This window comes from Ambystoma mexicanum, chromosome 12 (assembly GCF_040938575.1).
Source record: "Ambystoma mexicanum isolate Mex_15411 chromosome 12, UKY_AmexF1_1, whole genome shotgun sequence".
In the NCBI taxonomy this organism is placed as follows: domain Eukaryota; kingdom Metazoa; phylum Chordata; class Amphibia; order Caudata; family Ambystomatidae; genus Ambystoma; species Ambystoma mexicanum.
Genome location: NC_090936.1, coordinates 854,335,016 through 854,354,227, shown reverse-complemented (window position 1 = coordinate 854,354,227; position 19,212 = coordinate 854,335,016). Strand labels below are relative to the sequence as shown.

The window sequence follows — 19,212 nt, the reverse complement described above, 5'->3', positions numbered from 1 at the left end:
CTCCAGATCAAGGATTCATCTTCACAAACCCGGTTCTGACCCAGTTCCGTTTTTAGTTCACGTTGGATCCCATGCGTTCATGGTCTATCAGGCTACTTACCCTGAAAATGGCTTTTCTGGTGGCTATCATGTCAGCTAGATGTGTAAGTGAGCTGCATGCTCTAGCTTGCCAGACACCTTTCCTGTTATTCTTCAATGAGAAAGCTTTGCTCACGCTCTGCCTTAAATGTCTGCCTAAAGTGGTTTATGGATTCCACGTGTCCCGGTGCATTGATTTGCCAGCGTTTTATCCTCCTCTGCTTCCTTCTAAGGATAAAGAGAGCCTACACAACAGGCTGAACACTAAGAGGGCACTCTGCTTTTATGTGGCTAGGACAGTGGATGGGCGTGATGACCAACTGTTTGTGGCTTTCTCTGTCGAGGAAGGGTCTGGCTGTGTCCAAGTAGACCTTTTGGTGGAGAACTCTGCACTGCAGAATGTTATCAGTGAGCAGGTAAAGATCTGCCACTAGGCATCAGGGCGCATTCCACCAGGGGTGTAGTGGCATCCTCTGCATTGCAGAGGGGTGTGCCATTAAAGGAAATATGTCGAGCAGCGACGACCCATTCACCAGGCATTACTGCTTGAATGTGGCAGGTGGTTCAGACGCTTGAGTCGGTAGAGCGGTGTTGCAGAGCTTTATCTGTAGGCTTTCATCCCGCTTGTGCACTCTGTACTGCTTTGGGAGTATATCTGATGAGGAATCTGCAGGTGGATGCAATCCATTGAAGGAGAAATTACTCGCCAGCAATGTTCTTTTTATGGATTTTTCTCCCGCAGAGTCCTCATCACCCTCCCATCCAGTGCTGTTATGAAAGTGGCATGCTGTCTGGCTGTCCTTGTAATGGGATGAGGTTATGATGATTAGAAGTTAGGCACAGTTTGATGCCTTGCTGTAGTAGTACTGTCAGCCTGTGACTTTCAGTATGGTTCTGTTCCTCACAAAGAAAATCGTTTTTTGGCTATTTTCAAGCCAAATCCAATGGATTCTTCCTCTGTGGCTGCTGAGCTTGGGGTGTAGGTGGGTCGCTGGGGAACTGTAGTACGGGAGTGTAGTGACGTAGTAGGTATGTGGCCAAAATCACGCCAGGGACCGACTAGTGGCACAGTCGAGATTGAGTCCTACTATGCCCTCTGACGAAAATGTTTGAGCAGCTGACACTGGAAGGGATATCTGTTGGGTAAGATTTATTTTATGTGTAATTTTCCCTCCATTTGAAGACCCCCAAACTTTTTGCTTTTATTTGGTTTTCCTATCCTGACTCTTTCCAGTGGAGCCCAGCCTTCAGCTGAACTCCCCAGGGTGTGTTCTCACTTGTTATGGGGAAACTGACACGTCCTTCAGACTTTCAGTACTGCGAAATGTTGTTTCCCTTAGTCTTTGACTATGTTGACATTTCTTGGTATCTTTTTAACAGTGCACGATGTACCTTCCAGTACCGTGCGCTGGGGCCCCTTTTTGTTTTATGGCCCTAGATACACTCAAAGGTTTTTTTGGTGATTGTACGAGTGTGCCTGGGACGAACAGGTGGCAGCAGTTACTTTTTATAATGTTTTATTTATTTTTACTGAATCTCACCACGTTTGGTTCAAGACTGTGGCCAGGTCAGAAAATGGCTTAGCCACAGTCTTTTGTTCTGTCCCATGGCCATTTTGTCCCTTGCCTTCACCCAAGTCGATTAACCCGGGTTTTCTTTATTTGGGCATGCAGCCTTCCGTGAAAACCGATCTATTTCGTGGGCTTCTGCCTGTCACGTGTGTGTGTGTGCCAAGGAAGTGGGCTGGGACTGTCTGGTCCCAATCCACACTACAAGTGGCAGGATGTCTGGAGTGCCTGAGTGACTGAGACCACTATGGACCGTGATTGATCCACAACTGGGATGCCTGTGTTAATGGCCTTTCAAGATGGCTGCACCAACTTCTCATTAGTGATGTGCATTGGGCTTGCCACTGGTCTCCCCCTCCCATTGGTGGCACTGGTCTACATAGACCAATCATAGCAATTGGGAGCTGGGAGCCAGCCTAGTACACCAAGGCCCACAACAAAGGCCCCTGTCTGCTACATGTATGCTACCCATCTCCGGTTGCCTGTGATCTGTGTGTACCGCCCCTCCCCCCCTCTGGCCGCCTGTGATGCAGTGTGTACCCCACCCCCGGTCACCTGTGATGCTGTGTCCCCCCCCCCAATCGTCTGTGATGCTATGTGTCGCATTTGTGTGTTACTGCCATCTTGCAACATGGGGTAGGCACCATGTATTTGCACATTGATTGACCTTCTCATTTGTGTGCTGCTGCCGCACTGCAATGAGGGGTAGGCACCATGGCAACGCATGGTCTATGCCTGAATGATGACAAAACCGAGATCATCCTGGGTACCCCCACCAAACTGAAAAAACTAGGGCACGAATACTCCTCATTCATTATCGATGGCAACCTTATCAAAGTGGCCAGCGAGGTAAAAACCTTAGGATTTTACCTTGACTCAACCCTCTCATTCAACAAACAAGTGAATACCTTGGCTTCCACTACAACTTACACTTGTAAACTGATTAGAACCGGCAAACCCTTTCTCTCAGAAAACAGTTGTATCATCCTGGCCAGAGCCCTCATTCTGTCGAGGCTTGATTACTGTAACGCCCTTTACACTGGATCCAACAAAGCGATCATTAGCAAAATCCAAACCATCAAAAATAATGCCCTTAGAGCGGCCCTTGGATTGGCTAGGAGAGACCATATCTCCGAGATCATACAGTAAAACAACTGGCTATCCACTAATGATAAAATCAAGCTGAAAACTGCGTCTCTCACTCAAATCTTTGAACAACGCCGCTCCCAGCTACCTTTCAGAGAGATTCCTTAGAACAGAGGTCTTCAAACTTTTTTGGCCTAGCCCATACCCCCCCTGCCCCTCCTACCCCCCCCACCACCCTGAGCAAAATTTGGGCAGGCCCGTGCCCCCCCCAAAAGTGCCAGATAGACACTATGTAGAAATGGCTATGAACTTTTGCGCGCCGTTACGGCACCCTACTCCTACCACTATCCCAGTGCTCCCGCCCATCCTGCTCCCACCTCAGTCTCATAACACAAGCATACACGCATCCATACACATTTAAATAAAAAATAAATCTCCATAAATGTACCTGCTGCAGAGGCCTGCGCATGGTTTCTAAAATGCCCCGCTCCAGTTTTCTCTGCCCGTATGTGCGAGGAGGCGCAGGAGCACCCTCTCGCACATACATACATACATACATACATACATACATACATACATACATACAGTGCCCCAGCCAGCATTTCCAATGAGATATGCAAGGCTGGCGAAGCAAAACGCCCCCAGTGTTGCATTGCTCAGTGACCATGTGCGGCTGGGGAACTGAACTGTCAAAGACAAACAGTGTTTCCCTTTGACAGTTCAGCTAGCCCAGGAGCACTCCCTAAGCTGGAAAAAGCAGCTGAGGGAGTGCTCTGTGTTTCACTGGGCTGACTCCTCGGCTCCTCCATAATGGGTGAGGTGGCCAGTGGGTGGCGCCCCCTCACCTATTATGGATGAGCTTCCAGGCTTGGACTGGCCTATAGGGCAATAGGGCGATGACTGTACCAAAAATGCAAGTATAGGCCAGTCATAAACGGCCACTTTTTTGGCCACTGTGGGCCAGTTTGAGGAGTTACTTCACTATGCAGCTAGTAGTTTTGACCATTGTTGCTGAATAAATATTTTTTAAATATCACAATTTGTTTACATTTGAACAAAAAACACCCCCTTGAGTACTATTCAAACAGTCTGTGACTAAATGTCCATTTGCAACTGATGGCCACTTTTTCATTGGTGCCTAAGGCCATTTTATGGTCCAGTCTGACCATGTGAGCTGCCCCTGCCTATTTCCACCAATCTAAGAAAAAAAAAAAAAAATCAAACAAAAAAAGAAATGATGTATTCTTCATTTTTTTTTTAACATTTCATGCTGGGCTCTCGCGTCCCCCCTGCGATGCAGCTGCACCCCCCTGGTGGTGCGCGCCCCTCTGCCTTAGAAGGACCTCAATTAGACCCACCAGATTAGTCAACACCAATTGCCTCCAAATTCCCAGATTTAAACTATCCAACGTGGGAGGTAGTAGCTTTCCGACTAAAGCGGCCCAGCTCTGGAACTCTCTGCCACCCTCAATCCGAGAAGACCAATCTTACCAGAACTTCAGATCCAATTGCATTAACTGGCTGAAGTCTACTGATCAATAGAACCAACATCTCCCTGCACTCGGTCCACCCTGCTGGCCACCATGATAATGTGATAATGCCCTGCAAAACATTCACCATCAAATTCTATGACTGGTATAGTGGCCGAAGTTCATACTGAAGCCAATTTAGAAAATGTCACTTCAGCTACTAGGAGTTATGTTGCCTGTTGTTGAGAGAGCTAAAACAAGATAATGTGAGCAGCATTTCAAGTTTCTCCAAAGCCTAGTAGGCTCGTATTTTATCTGCCCATTTTTGAGACATTGAATATTTTATTATGTTTTCATTTGTATTAGTTTTATCGGTGTCTCCCTGAAATAAACTGAATGCTTACTGATTAATTGACTTGGCAACATTTTAACCTATATCCTGGAGCAGTCTATTGACGTGTCCCTGTTTTCTCTGGGCAACACTTGGAACTACTCAAAACTTTCCTAAAGTTTTGAAAGGTATTATGTACTGAATTTATTTATTGAACACATGTTTGGTATGTTTGGTTCTTTTAGTGGTCAACTTCCAGATTTGTATAGCATGGTTTGTACTTTTGATATTTAGGACGTACAACTTTATTTACATGTATATATTCTGTTATTTAATGTTCATACATTCCTCCATTGGTTGCTTATGTGAGTTTTAACTGTATACTACTGCCCCTCTCTCTTGCTTAGAGCAACGCCTTGACTGCTCTGACAGCTGTGACTATGAGAGTAAGGAATACCCTCATGAAAACCCTGCATTTTGTACCACTATCAGGTTGATCTTTCTAAGCCCAAACCAGAGGATTTTTGTAAAATATTCCCAGCAAAGTCATTTTGATAGATGTTACTTGGGAAGCATGTGGGCTTTCATCACTTTTAGAGAGATTTGCCTTTTCAAGCGCAGCAGGTCACTGGTTATGCCGTACTCTGAACAATAAGATGGGATTTGGTGCTTTCCATGTTAGTCTTCCTTGCTGTATGAACTTTGGAAAGAGATGTAGCAGAGAAATGTCAAAACCTCTGGACAAATGTTTTATTTTGGGTTTGACCTAAGCTTGCTTTAATTTCGTATTCTGAGGCTCAAAGACTTTTGGGAAGGTGTGGGTACCTCAAAAGAAAATCCCAGAAGTAAGCGTTCATTAATTAATCGTTTTAGTAAAGTAAAATCCATTGCTCTAATTTTCTGTATCCATTCATTCATTAGGAACTGGAAAGGCAAGAACAATCTGTCAAGAAATCGGAAGATGCTTTGGAAGAATATAAAAGAAAGTTTGCTGTGATGCGCCATCAGCAAGGACTGTTGTATAAGGAATATCAGAGGTAACACCTACTACCATAGATCAGGGGTCTGTAAGCTTTGGCTCTCCGCACATTTTGTTTTACAACCCCCATTAGCCCTTCCATTGATTATGCTGACTAGAGTTGATGGGAGTTGTAGCCCAAAACATCTGGAGATGCCAAAGGTTGCTGACTCCACTGACCTAGGTGCGGTATTTGTATATGTTATGTTAGCACCACAGTCATAGACAGTGCATGGGTTCTTGTTAAGCAGAATCATATGCAGTACCCTTAGGGACCACTACATAAGATTAGGACTACAAGTGATAGTACAATTTCACCTTTGGTACAAGCATGTACTATGCAGTAAAGTGGCAGCGATGGATGAGCAGCCAGACTTATCTCAAGAGCAAATGAGCAGTGATAGGGATTACCCAAAGGACTACAATTACTATGACTCAAGCAAACACTGACACAAGGTTTCTGGTTAGAAAATATAAGTACATTTATTTTTAAACCATCTGTTCATAAAACACTTAACTTCTATTAAATAAAACCACACTGTAAATATACTACACACAACCAATTCTTCTTGTTCAGCCCAATTGAAGTTAAGTACTTTAGGATTTGACAGACCGGTGTTGTGAAACAAAGACCTTACCGGGGATTCATACGCGATCACTTTTTGACAGTTGACAGTTTGGTCTTACAAAAGAAAAGCGTACCCACGGGAAGAAATGTAACCGTAGTCAAACACACTTAGCACAAATAATATTAAAACAAGGGATTAGTGGATAAAAATCATAGGCAATACTTTTGTCAAGGCAATAGCATCAGAGGACGTGTTCTAATAGGCAGATAAAAGTCAATAGGCCGGCGCCAGTGTCAAATGGAGCAGGGGCTCTGTTGAGGATCAAACATTGAGAACAGTTCAAGATCTATGTTGCCAGGAGTACTTGGATATTGTCAAAGGGAGGAAAAAGTTATAAGACGGAAGAAAGAAAGGACAAGCCTAGGGAAAGGAAATGGATTCACTCAAATTCCTCAAGGTCGGACGGAGAGAACGACCAAATGGACACAGTACCTTATTCGGATGAAGAAAGCTGGTGCTACGGCAGTTGTTCCTGGTAGTTCCTGCAGACTCACGGTTCCTGAAGCTTCAGTCGTGGGGACAAGAAGGACGACATCTGGAGCAATCTGCACTACCCAGGGTTGAGGCCAGCAGCAGCAAAGCAATGATGAATAAAAGGTGTGTTCCTTAAAAATAGGAGAGGGCTCTTCTGATGGCAATCCTGACCACTACAGCTCTGTGCAGTGATTTAGGCCCAGAAGAGGATTCTCTGGCTGTAGAAGGTGAGCTGGTTGATCCCACCAGGCTCAAAGGAAGAAGACTACGGACTGGATCTTCTCTGTCGTCGAAGGGTAGTTAGCTCAGCCGTCTTCTTCTCCACTTCTCTTCGGTTCTTGTAGTTCCAGTGGCGACTGACTTCCAGCCCAAGAGTCCTGCCTTTTATGCCAAAATACCCCATTCACACAGCCTGGCTGTCAATCACACAGCAGGGGGGTTGTCCGCCCGGACAACCACCTCAGCCAATGAACACAAAGTGCCACTCAGGTCTCCAAGGAGACCCTGTGCAGGGGGTGACTAAACCCCTTCCTCAAATTCAGCCCACCTAGACACCCAGACGCCAAAGGAGGGCTTCTTTGTAGAAGCCCGCCAAAGGATGGCGAACAAGAGAACCAAACCTGGTTTGGCGCGAAAAGCAAACAACAAGAAATACTTTAACAAAAAGAAATGGCGACTAAACCCAGCCGGAGCCAAAATAAAACGTATATGGTCAAGAGGGTTTTATGTTCAAGGCTACTATAATAGGCTAAAACATTACCACGTTACATAAGATAATCACGGTAGAAAAGTTAGGGTAGATACCACTACCACCAGCCAAGTCTTGATGTAAAGGGAGTGTAAGTGCTCCAAGAGGCACAGACAAAAAAGGGGTAAGAGTTAACCCTTTCCAATACTCCATGTAAGATGGGGTGTACTGGGTCTGTGATTTAAGGTGACTATATAAAGTTAATGGCAACTGTAGATGTTTCTGGGGGACAGTAGTCATCCCCAGGAATGGAGTTCACAAGGGAAGTCTAAAAGCTATCCCTGTGTCACTGCACTAAAGGTGCTGTGTGACACACTAGTAAAAAGATGATGCCTAGGGAGTTGGTGACACTCCATAGCCCATGAGCACAAAAAGTACAACACACAAAAAAATCCACTGTAAGAGTGGGAAGAAAGGCTCACATTCTTACCAGGTGGAAAAAATAAACCCCAGAAATCCAGCAAAGCTGCTGAGGGACTCACTAGGTGAGGGATGTTAGCCATAAATGAGAATTCTCCCTAACACTATTCAGTTGTGTATTTTGGACATGGACCTTCCCCAACCACCATTTTTTAATCTTGAAGACATTGGAACAGTAAAGAACAACAACAACAAATAACACTAACCAAACAGTCTCACCCGTTGACTGCATTATCACTGTCCGGCCTAAACATTGAACATAAACGAAACATTTACACCCAGCAGCTGCATTGCTACTGCAGCGCTCAGGCGCCCTTGTGCTGTCAATTCCCATCGTGGGTTTCGAGCGCAAGTGTTTTCATGCTGGCAACAGGCCCGCACTAATCGTTCCGTGGGTTTGGGCTGTGTGCTCAGTTGGGGAGACCGAGGCCAGGCCCCAGCCGTTCAATTGCATTATGGTGTTTAAGTGGTCTTTCGCTATCGGAGTGCCACATCTTCTTTGACGGCCAAGCGTAGTTATGGCACTGCGCTCCCTTTTCCATGTCTGCGTTGTGTTCTCTCAGGTGGCCACTTCAGCGCCATCCGCTAGGTTATTGTACTCCATCCACATGGTGGCGGCAGCTGGTGTCGCCAGGAATACTGCTTGTCCCTTGTGTATCACCTTTAGACTTGACGGGTAAAGTAACATATATTTAAAGTTTAATTGCCTGAGCCTGGCCTTATTTGGTACAAAGGAGTTTCTCGCCTTTTGTACTGTTGGGGTGTAATCAGGATAAATGGTTATTTTGGAGTTGTCTTGTTCTATTATTCCACCCTCTTTGAAGTACTTGAGGATAATCTCCCTGTCTTGGAAGTTGAGGATCTTCACGATCATCAGGCGAGGGTATGAGCTCGGTGGTGGTTGTTTTTGTATGGCTTGGTGGGCCTGTAACAGCCTGCCCACGCCAATTTCTTGTTGTAATAAGGACTCTACACATCCTGTTGGTTTAGTGCCTTCTTTCCCTTCAGGCACTCCCAGTATCCTGATGTTACTGCGTCGGGCCCGCCCTTCCGCATCCTCGGACTTCGCTGCCAGCGTAGCTATTCTTTTTTCCAGCTCAACAACTTTGAGTTTCAGGTCCACAGTGTTCTCTACAATTTCCTGGATTGCTGTTTCGGCGTTGGTGACCCTCTCCTTTAGGTTGCGAGCATCTTGTCGCATCAATTGCATGTCAGACTTCACTTCCTCTAATTTGGTATCGATGAAAGATCTAAGTGCAGCTATTGCTTCGAGTAATTGTCTGTCTCTGCTACCTCCTTCTGGCGGATTCTGGGTGTCCATGGCGGTTGTCCCATCTTGCTGTGAGGTTTGGCTGCAGTGAATGAGTCCATTATTGTCTTGATTTTGTTTTTGGGGGCCAGTGACAACCTGGGTTTAGGCATTGTGAGCTGTGCAAGTTTGATGGTGGGAGTAGTTGTAGGGCGCCACTCGCAGCTTTTGTTCAACGTGTTGGGTAATCGTGTTACACTTCAGGTATTCACTCCATGCGTTTTTGCTGGCTCTCTGTATGCCGATGGTGGGGCCGATGTGATTCGGGCCTCCCTGTCTGCTCCGATCATGGGCTTTGCAGCCACCCTCGCAGTGAAGCCTCGCAGGACCTGGGTTAGGTTATCGGGTTATGCTCACTACTGCGTTACCCAAGTCTCTTCAGCTTGTGTCAACCCGCAGTTTCCGGGTATAATATCGGGTCTCAGGTTTGTAGTGCTGCCTTACAAGGTTGTGACTTTCTCGGGTACTATATCTCGTGTAGTGCTACTCGCACAGCTCTCAGCTGCTTATAGCGTGGTATCAACACATGTGGTTTAAGGTCATAGCAACCCGCCTGTGACAGTTTGCTGCACTACGTGGGAGCCGCTTTGTTCCATTCAGAATCTTTGTGTAGCCCGTAGGCTGACACTGCTGCCTGTGTCCATGCCGGGCCGATCTGTAAGCCCACTTATTCACCGCTCTACCTAGCACTGAGGGCGTTGCGTCCAGCAGTGTACTGCCCTGTCTAGTGTTAGCAGTTACTGCATGCTTGATCTTCTTTTCAGAGTTCCATATGTGCTAGGTTTGAGGATTATGTAGTGTGCAGGCTTGATGTGGCGTTTTCATGTTTACTATGTCAGGGTTTACTTGTGGGCAGGCCCCTAGGTGTCCACTAGTTTGCTACGTGTCTGTAGGGTTACCACACTCCCTCCATTGCCTTGGCGCAGCCTACGTTAGGCGCTGATCAGTGATCTTCAGTTATGTCTATTCCCAATGAGATGTTCCCATGCAATTTGCAGCTCACCTTAAACCTTTTTGCTTTTGTCGTTTGGTGCCCTTGATTCTGCTTTATGGTCTTCTGTTGTGCTGGGACGTTGTGGCGCTGTTAACTCGCTTTGTCTTGGTTGGTGGGGTTCCGCTCCACTTGGACCTCCAGTCTTGTGTGTTTCGTATTGTGGTGGAGAGGTTTCCCCAAACCACCTCTGGTTGCCTCCAGGCCGTTCAACAGGCTGCAGGGGTCTTATCTGCGCCGCAGCCCCAGTCCCTCAGTGTCTCCCCATGTCTCAAGTGCGACCCACGCTGTTGTCCACCCGAAGTCCCAGGCAACCAGAGCTATTAGCAGTGCCTCCTCGATGTAGGAGCGCCACTCCACGTTCGCAGGACAGCGGGAGCGCTCAACCCTCCTCCCCCCCCCCCCCATCTCTGCAGGCTCTCGGTCACAGCCACCATTTTGTGTGGTCCGGTGGGGGAGATCATTGCCGAAGGTCCAGCTCAGCTTCCTCTGGTCCGAATACGTCCGGATTTGATGCAAAAGGCGGTGGAAGTGCTTCATCTTTCGCTGCGTGTTATTTGTAACGCTTAATATAGCGTTTGGCCACCGATACAGGATCAAGTGACAGGAGCTCGGTGCCAGTGCCTCTTTACGCCATGAGCACCAGGCCACGCCCCAGGGGCTTTTCCTAGTGATAGCCTCTTAATTGCACTTTTGATTTCCTCTGCCGTTATCGGGGCATATAAATTGAGGGATTCATCACGTGAGAGTTTCGGCATCTCAAATGAGGCCAGATAACCATCCGTTCCTGATTGTCTGGGGTCTACCTCCGATCTGTACAGAGTCTCATAAAAAGTAGCGAAAGCTTCTGGGATGTCTCCATCTGTTGCACTTTGAGGACTCCCTCCCTCCTCTATTGCCACAACCCTTTGCTCTGCCCGTTGTTCTCTTAATATGGCTGCCAACAACGCATCGGCCTTGTCCCCTTTTTCGTAAAACCTCTGTCTCAGGAGTTGCAGTTTACGGACTATTTGCCCCATCTCCAGGAGTCGGAGCTCTTCCCTTTTCCATTTTGCCTCTAAGATCTTGTCTGCTCTTCCCTCTTCACTTCCACTAACCTCCTCATTCAAATGACATATCTCTTTCCTCAGTATGGCTTCAACCAGGGCCCTTTACCTCTTCTTGTTGGCACCCTCCCTGATTAGAATACCCGCCATGTTGCCTTTCCCACTCCCCACACCGTCATTTTGGAGATCTCTCCTGTATTATTTGTTTTAAAGTATTCTTCAATCTCATTTTTCATCTCCGTCTTAAAGACGGGGTCTTTCCAGAGAGATTTGTTGCACCTACACCATCCCCCTTTGCTAGGTAGGCTGTCCCAGTATATGTCAACCGTGACCAGGTCGTGGTCGGACCAGGTGACCGTGACAATCTCTAACCTCATCACTGCTTCATTTAGTTCCTCAGACAAGAATATGTAGTCGATCCTAGTGAACGTATTATGGGGGGGCAGAATAGCAAGTGTATCCCGTTTCCTCAGGATTGAACCCCCTCCATTCATCTCGCAACCTGTATATTTCCATCATGTCCATGACCTCTGTGCGACCCCCATCGACTGGGTCCCTTGCGTTGGGATTACCTGCTCTCCTGTCCAATCTAGGGTCGGCTCATAAGTTAGTCTCCTCCAAGGAGGACATGTCCCATTGCTTCTAACATCATTTTGGGAATCGTCTTGGTAAGGAATCGGGACTGTCCCGAGTTGGGGGAGTACACTGTGGCAAATATGATGGTTACCCTTTTTATGGAGCCCACCACAAGCAGCGCCGCCCCTCTACATCAGCTCATATCTTTGTGACCTTGAAGTGTAATCCCTTTTCAACTTCCCCCTTCCTCAGAGGCCTTGACTCCCAATATTCCGCCCCATCCTCATGTTCAGAATCTTTCGCTCCTCCCCGCTGGCGTATTTAGTTTCTTGTAGGAACAGGACATTGAGTCCCGCTCTGCAAAATTCCCTACATACCCAGGGACCTTTTAGTCGGAGAGTTCAGACCTTTGGCGTTTAGAGTTCCTAACCTGAAGAGACCTCTTCACTGTGAGTCTGAATTATCCGCCATTCCTCTTAATGTATATCAAGTGACCCCTCAGTGGGGGTCGGCAACCTAGCGCACAGTGGAACATCGGCACATTCAGAAATCTTAAGCATAAAGAGGATCGTGTTCCTACCCCTTTCAGATTGCAGCCTCTCTTTTTTGCCTTCGTGCTCAAATGTTGGGGAGAACGGGTAGCCCCATTTGTAGTGAATTCCTCGTTCCTTCAGCTATTCCGTGAGGGGGGGATACCAATCCGCCTGAGGGGCAGGGTCAGGGAGGACAAACCTTGGAATATCGTCACTCTGGCCTCTTCCATGGTGATAGGCCCGCTACGTTTAGCCTTCTCCAGAATTCTGGCCTTGTCTTGGTAGTTATGGAAACGTACTAGGAAATCATTGCTTCAAACTGATACAACTAAATGTCCTATATTGCACCTATATGACTCAGCAGAGGGTAGCCGCATTCAACAGAAATGCTAGGTCACTGTGCCCTTGGTGTGGAGGCGATGAAGCAGGCATGATACACATGTTTTGGGAGTGTGGGAAGGTGCAGGGGCTCTGGGCAAGCATAGAGCGGGCCTGCAGAGCGGCAGGTGTGGTGAGGTTTGAATGGTCGCCAAAGGAGTGCCTGCTCGGTGCCTATCCCAGGGACAGTAAACATAAACCTGTGTTTAAATTCATGGACTTGGCATGCGTCCTGGCAAAAAGGGCCATCGTCATGTCCTGGAAGAAGGCTGGGGGGCCCCAATACGTGCAATGGCACAGGGAATTTGAGAGGTGGGCAGAGGCGGAAACCAAAGTGTGGATGGACGGGGTAAACAGAACGGACCTAGATGGCAATGACAAATGGGCAGCATGGAAGGCACTGGTGTGGGATATGTTCCACCCATCTGATGACGAACCTCCCTGAAGGAGTTTCACACAGGGACATATCTGCTGCATAAAGCGCGACCCTCCCGGCAAAGACTGCCAGTGGCACCTGGCGGGCCGGGGCATGGGCTGGACCCCAAGCATCTGGGTCTCTACCCTGACGAACTATACAGCACATCGTAAATTGTGTGGGAAATGTTTTTTGTTCATATGTTAAGTAAAATTTGGCATAACATAAGACATGTACAGAAGACGTAACACTGAGTTGCTTGGTTGTATCTAATCAAATGCCAATAAAAACAACTTAAAATAAAAATAAATAAATGGAAATGTACTAGGACGGTCCTTGGCCCTCCGGCTGCACCCCCCCCCGTGTATCCTTTCGGTTTTGGGCTCATCAATGGCATCATCTCCAAATAAGGATCTTCATTATGTCGTAGAGCGTCTTTTTCAGGTCCCGATCGGTCTCGCCTTCCTTTTCTGGAATTCCTAAAAAGCGTAAGTGTTAGGCAGAAACCTGTGCAGTTCCCTTCGGGACCACTGCAAAAGGCTTAGGACTGCAAACCCAATTGGTAGCAGTCTGTACCACCCAGATTTACCTGGTAGCTGTGGCTGAGCACCCAGACTTCTCTCAAGAAGAGTTAGACAGTGTATAGAGTATACAAAATGGGTACAGAGATACAGTAGCACAAGCAAACACTGACCAGAGCTTTGGTATAAACGTATATAATTATTTATTTAAAAACACACTTGTAAAATACACTAACACTAATATGGCAAGCAAGTTCAAACACAGTCACTATCAATATATATACATACCTGATTACTTATTGAACAAGTCTTAGTTACAACACCACTTATTTGCAGACAGAGGTGAGCGCTTAACCTAAGATGGCACTCCAATAAGTTAGTTAAAAAGGGGGGGGGGCAGAATTAGGAAAGCACACAATACCAACACTTTTAAAAGAACCACAGCAAGTCAGAAAAGGCAGAGTCTACTGTTAGAGCAAGAAAGTTCATAGGCCAGGCCCACTCTTGGAGAGAGCAAGGCGGAATGTGTCCAAGATCACACAGTTGAATTATACTTTAAAAGTCTTTGCAGATAGTTCATAGAGAGTTGGATCAGTTCAGAGAAAGTTAGTTAGCAGGTCCCAGGTCACCCCAGGATAGAAAGTCAAGGATTTACGGGACACCTTGAACAGTCTGTTGCAAGGGAGACCAGGCGGAACACAGTACCTGAAATGGTGAGAAAGCTCCAGCAGGGGCAGTTGTTCCTGGCAGCGGGTGCAAGTCGGGGCTTCGTCCAGGGGAAGAGAAGATCTCGACGTCGAGGAAAGCTGGAGGTCGTTGCACTGCCAGGGAAGGAACCAGCCGCAGAGTTTCCCGGTTAAAAGGTACTACACTTTTATTTGCGGTAGTGGTGAAACGTGGCTATCCGGCCGCTGGGGTGCTTGGCACGGGCAATTCGACCACGAGACGATCCAGGCAGGCGAAAAGAGGGCGAACTGGTTATCCCCACCAGTTCAGAGGAAGAAGACTCTCCGGGATGAAGATCTTCTCTGTCGTCGGGAAGTGGCGAGGCGGTTCAGCAGGGCTCCACTGGTGGTGTTATAGTTGCAGGTCGGCTCAGCTTCTCCCTCTTCGGATTCTTTGGTCCTGTGGCGACTTGTGAAGTTCCAGTCCCCAAAGCCCTGCTTTTATGCAGATAACCCCCATTCACCAGTCCTAGCTGTCACTCAAACATGTTAAGTAGTGACCCGGGCGGCTCACCACTGGGCCAATCACACAAGAGTGCGACTTGAGTTGCCGAGGCAACTCAGTCCAGGGTGCCTAAACCCCCTTCCCACACATCCTGTAGACCCAGACAGAGTGGCACCACTTTTGGAGGCTTCTGTGCAGAAGCCCGCCAAAAGTGGAACAAAGGGCTCGACTTGGGTTGGAGTTATAGAGGCGAACACAAACGCCATTTTAAAACCGAGTCCTGGCAAAAAGACCCAACCAGGGAATAAATATTAAATAAATAACCCGGCGGTATCTTTAACATTGCACCAAAAAAGTGGTGCGTTTAAAATGAATGGCAAAATCCCATAGGAAATATTCTGGTGGAATATTTCGCATGGTAACCACTGCCACCAGCCAGAAACTCGACGAGGGGGGACTGCACAGTGCCCCCTTGAAAAACAGACCCAGGGCCAATCTAATTACCCCTACCAGTACTTCCACAATATGATGGTTTGTACAGATTCTGTTCACAATTTAAGACTAGTAAAGTCAATGGTGACTTTACATGCCCTGGGAGACAGTAGTCCGTCCCAGGGTATGGAGTCTATGTTTGGGGGTCACTATGACACCCCTGTGTTACTGCACTGAGGGTGCTGTGTAACACACTTAACAAAAACACATGAAACCCTATGGAGTAAAAGACCCCATAGCCCATAAAACACATTCCAAAGTCAAAGGATATCTCAAATCATGTCTAACTTAGCAGGAGAAAAAATAAACCCCAAAAATCCAGCAAAGCTGCTGAGGGACTCACTAGGTTTGGGAATTTAGCCTATACAGAGAATTCTCCCTTACTGTAAGTTCTGCCTCTCTCGATTTTCCAAATCATCCATCTTAAGGCGAAACTCTTCCTCCCGCTGTTCTATTTCGGCAATCCTCCGATCCATTTGAGATTCCAAGGTATTCAATGATGTTTGATTATTTTTGACCTCCTCGAGTCTCTCTTCCATCTTGTCCATCCTCTGTGTTATTTTGTTGATCTTTTCCCCCGATGTTGGCCCCCATGTTTTTAATCTCCTCTAATAAGGCTGCAACGTCTCCCTTGGTGGCTGCAGCCTGCGCCCCCGCCATTCCTGATCCTTGACTGGGGTCGGTACTCAGATTAGGTGGAGAGTATTTATCTGGTGCCAATTTCTGTCTTATGTCCATGGTTTCTGTGATGACCACTTATGTGACGATATACTGTTGTCGGCACGCTGGTAGAGACCGGGCTTTTCTACCTTTGCTCAGTGGAGGCAACCTTTACTTATTTCAATTGCAATGTTTCAGGTTCGGGAGGAGGGCACGCGCTCCACAGGATTGTGGGTGCCCAACCCTCTCTGGTTCGTGTGATCCGGATGTTCGGTAGAGTCTTGGCTGCCTTTGGACAAATGTGTCAGAAGGGTCGAGTGTATAACTTGAAAGAGGCAGATGTCTCACTAGGGTGTAATTGCGCCACCATTCGAGGTGGGGTGGGACTCACGTAGACTCAACTAGTCTTTTAGGTATCAGAGCCTTGATGATTGAGGCCTGGCAAAAATACACAACCATAGGGGGGTCAGCCCGACAACCACTTTGTTCAGGGGCAGTGTGCGATCCAGGAGGTTGATGGGCCCCTACCTGTCGCAATTTTGCAGTGAATCTATTTTCTTTCACAGGCTCTGAGTCGTCACTGGATCTGGATTTCTTAACCGGGTGCGTGTAGGAGGGCCTCGGGTACGCTCCCTCCTCTACCCTCTAGGTCAGGTTCACTGCGGGTAGGTCTAGTTCATCTAGCCCAGAGGAGAGTTGGGGGCCCAACCCTTCGTCTCTCTGGGGGTCTACATTTGCCTGGGTCAGGGCCAATCTCAATCCGCCCGAGAGGCTTGCAGAACTTGGAAAGGGGTCCCGAAATTGATCAGTCTATTGTGCCCAGCCTTTCCCCAAAGGTCGTAGGCTCTGATCCCGCTGGGACCTGTGAGTGCCGCTTTCAGTGTGCGGGTTCAGGCTTCCTTTCAGGGTGGTCCGTTCATCCCTTTCTGCTGTCGCAGGTCCCCATTGGCGGTGTGTATATGTCCCCCGTGGATCAGTTGTGTGCCTTTGCGAGCATTCTGTTAGCTGCAGGGACTGTCTCCTCAGGGGCCTAGCCCATCAATTGTTTTCACCTCAGGATGAGTGGTTAACCGGTCCCAACTGCTTCTCCCCACCTCCCAGGCAGGGCTTGGATCGGATCTCAGGTTGTTGGGAACCAGTTGTGTGCCTTTGCGAACATTCTGTTAGTTGCAGGGCCTGTCTGCTCGGGGGCCTAGTCCATCAAGTGTTTTTTTTAAATAAGGATGAGTGGTTAACCGGTACCAATTGCTTCTCCCCACCTCCCAGGCAGGGCTTGGATCGGATCTCAGGTCGTTGGGAACCAGTTGTGTGCCTTTGCGAACATTCTGTTAGCTGCAGGGACTGTCTCCTCAGGGGCCTAGTCCATCAATTGTTTTCACATCAGGATGAGTGGTTAACCGGTCCCAACTGCTTCTCCCCACCTCCCAGGCAGGGCTTGGATCGGATCTCAGGTTGTTGGGAACCAGTTGTGTGCCTTTGCGAACATTCTGTTAGCTGCAGGGACTGTCTCCTCAGGGGCCTAGTCCATCAATTGTTTTCACATCAGGATGAGTGGTTAACCGGTCCCAACTGCTTCTCCCCACCTCCCAGGCAGGGCTTGGATCGGATCTCAGGTCGTTGGGAACCACAAATCAGAGTCTGTGGGTTCTATCTGTGTCATTTGTGTGATAAGGTGGTTTCTGAGGTTGGGGGGGGGGGGTTTATCACTTCCTTCCCGTGATCCGGGGTCCTATTTCCATTGATAGGCGGCCCGACGTTCCAAGGCCATCACCAGGACCAGATCAGGGTGGTGCAGGCCACCTCAGGCCCAAGAGCGTAGGTCTTTAAGAGCTGTTGAGCTCAGGGGTGAACACTGTGCGGTACGCACCGGCCCCAGAATGCGGGATGCCTCGGATTTCCTCGCTTCGTCTGGGTAAGTCCTGGGGCACGGCGAGTTGCTGGCCTCTCAGCACGGGTTAGAAGCGCCCCCCGGGAGTTGTCAGCGCTGATGGAGTTCCCGCTTCGCAACACTGACCTTGTTCAGAGGGAGTGCAGCAGGAGCGCCTACAGGGGCTCGTTTCCCCACGTTGCGTCTGTCGGCCGGTGTAACGTCGAATTCTGCTCGTCGTCGAAAAATGCTTAGGCTGCTACTGCGCATGCGTGAATTTCGATGGCAAAGCAAAATCCGACGGTACTGTAACGTCGGATTTTGCTTACCCGTCAGAAAATGCTTTCTGGTCTTCGGGGCAGGGGCAGCTGCAGCGGGGCAAGGGGCAGGGGCAGCTGTACATTAACCCTATTAACCCTATGTTTCCACAGGGCATATTATTTATTTTAACCCTATGTTGTGCAGGGCAGTGCATTAACCCGTCAGAAAATGCTTTCTGCTTTCAGAAAATGCTTTCTGGACTACGGGGCAGGGGCAAGGGGCAAGGGGCAGGGGCAGCTGTACATTAACCCTATTAACCCTATGTTTCCACAGGGCATATTATTTATTTTAACCCTATGTTGTGCAGGGCAGTGCATTAACCCGTCAGAAAATGCTTTCTGGTCTTCGGGGCAGCGGGGCAGGGGCAGCTGCAGCAGGGCAAGGGGCAGGGGCAGCTGTACATTAACCCTATTAACCCTATGTTCGCGGCGGCAGGGGGGACAGGGAGACGCGGGGGCAGTAGGTCAAGGCGACACTGGCGGGGGCAGGGGAGACAGGAAGACACTGGCGGGGGCAGAGGGGACAGGAAGACACTGGCGGGGGGCAGAGGGGACAGGAAGACACTGGCGGGGGGCAGGGGGCACAAGGCGACACTGGCGGGGGGCCGGGGGGGGACAGGAAGACACCGGAGAGGGGACAAGGAGATACTGGCAGGGGGGACAGGGAGACACTTGCGGGGGCAGTAGGTCAAGGTGACACTGGCGGGGGCAGGGGGGACAAGGAGACACTGGCGGGGTGCAGGGGGGGACAAGGAGACACTGGCAGGGGGGACAAGGAGACACTGGCCGTGGGCAGGGGAGACAAGGAGACACTGGCAGTGGGCAGGGGGGACAAGGAGACACTGGCGGTGGGCAGGGGGGACAGGAAGACACTGGCGGGGGACAAGGAGATACTGGCAGGGGGGACAATGAGACACTGGCAGGGGGGACAAGGAGACACTGGCAGGGGGGACAAGGAGACACTGGCTTTGGGACAGGAAGACACTGGCGGGGGCAGGAAGTCACTGGCAGGGGGTAAGGGAGACACTGGCGTTGGGACAGGAAGACACTGGCAGGGGGCACAGGGAGACACTGGCAGGGGGAAGGGGGGACAGGGAGACACTGGCAGGGGGC

At 48.8% G+C, this 19,212-nt stretch overlaps 1 protein-coding gene across 4 annotated transcripts in view; it reads left to right on the top strand.

The window, feature by feature from the left end:
* Positions 1 to 19,212, top strand: part of CEP290 (centrosomal protein 290) — a 3,224,991-nt gene that overhangs the window by 943,209 nt on the left and 2,262,570 nt on the right. For all 4 annotated transcript variants that reach the window (XM_069629332.1, XM_069629331.1, XM_069629333.1 and 1 more), the window contains one exon: positions 5,454 to 5,569. In XM_069629332.1, coding sequence (XP_069485433.1) covers positions 5,454 to 5,569 — 116 coding nt within the window. The remainder of the gene's footprint in view (positions 1 to 5,453; positions 5,570 to 19,212) is intronic.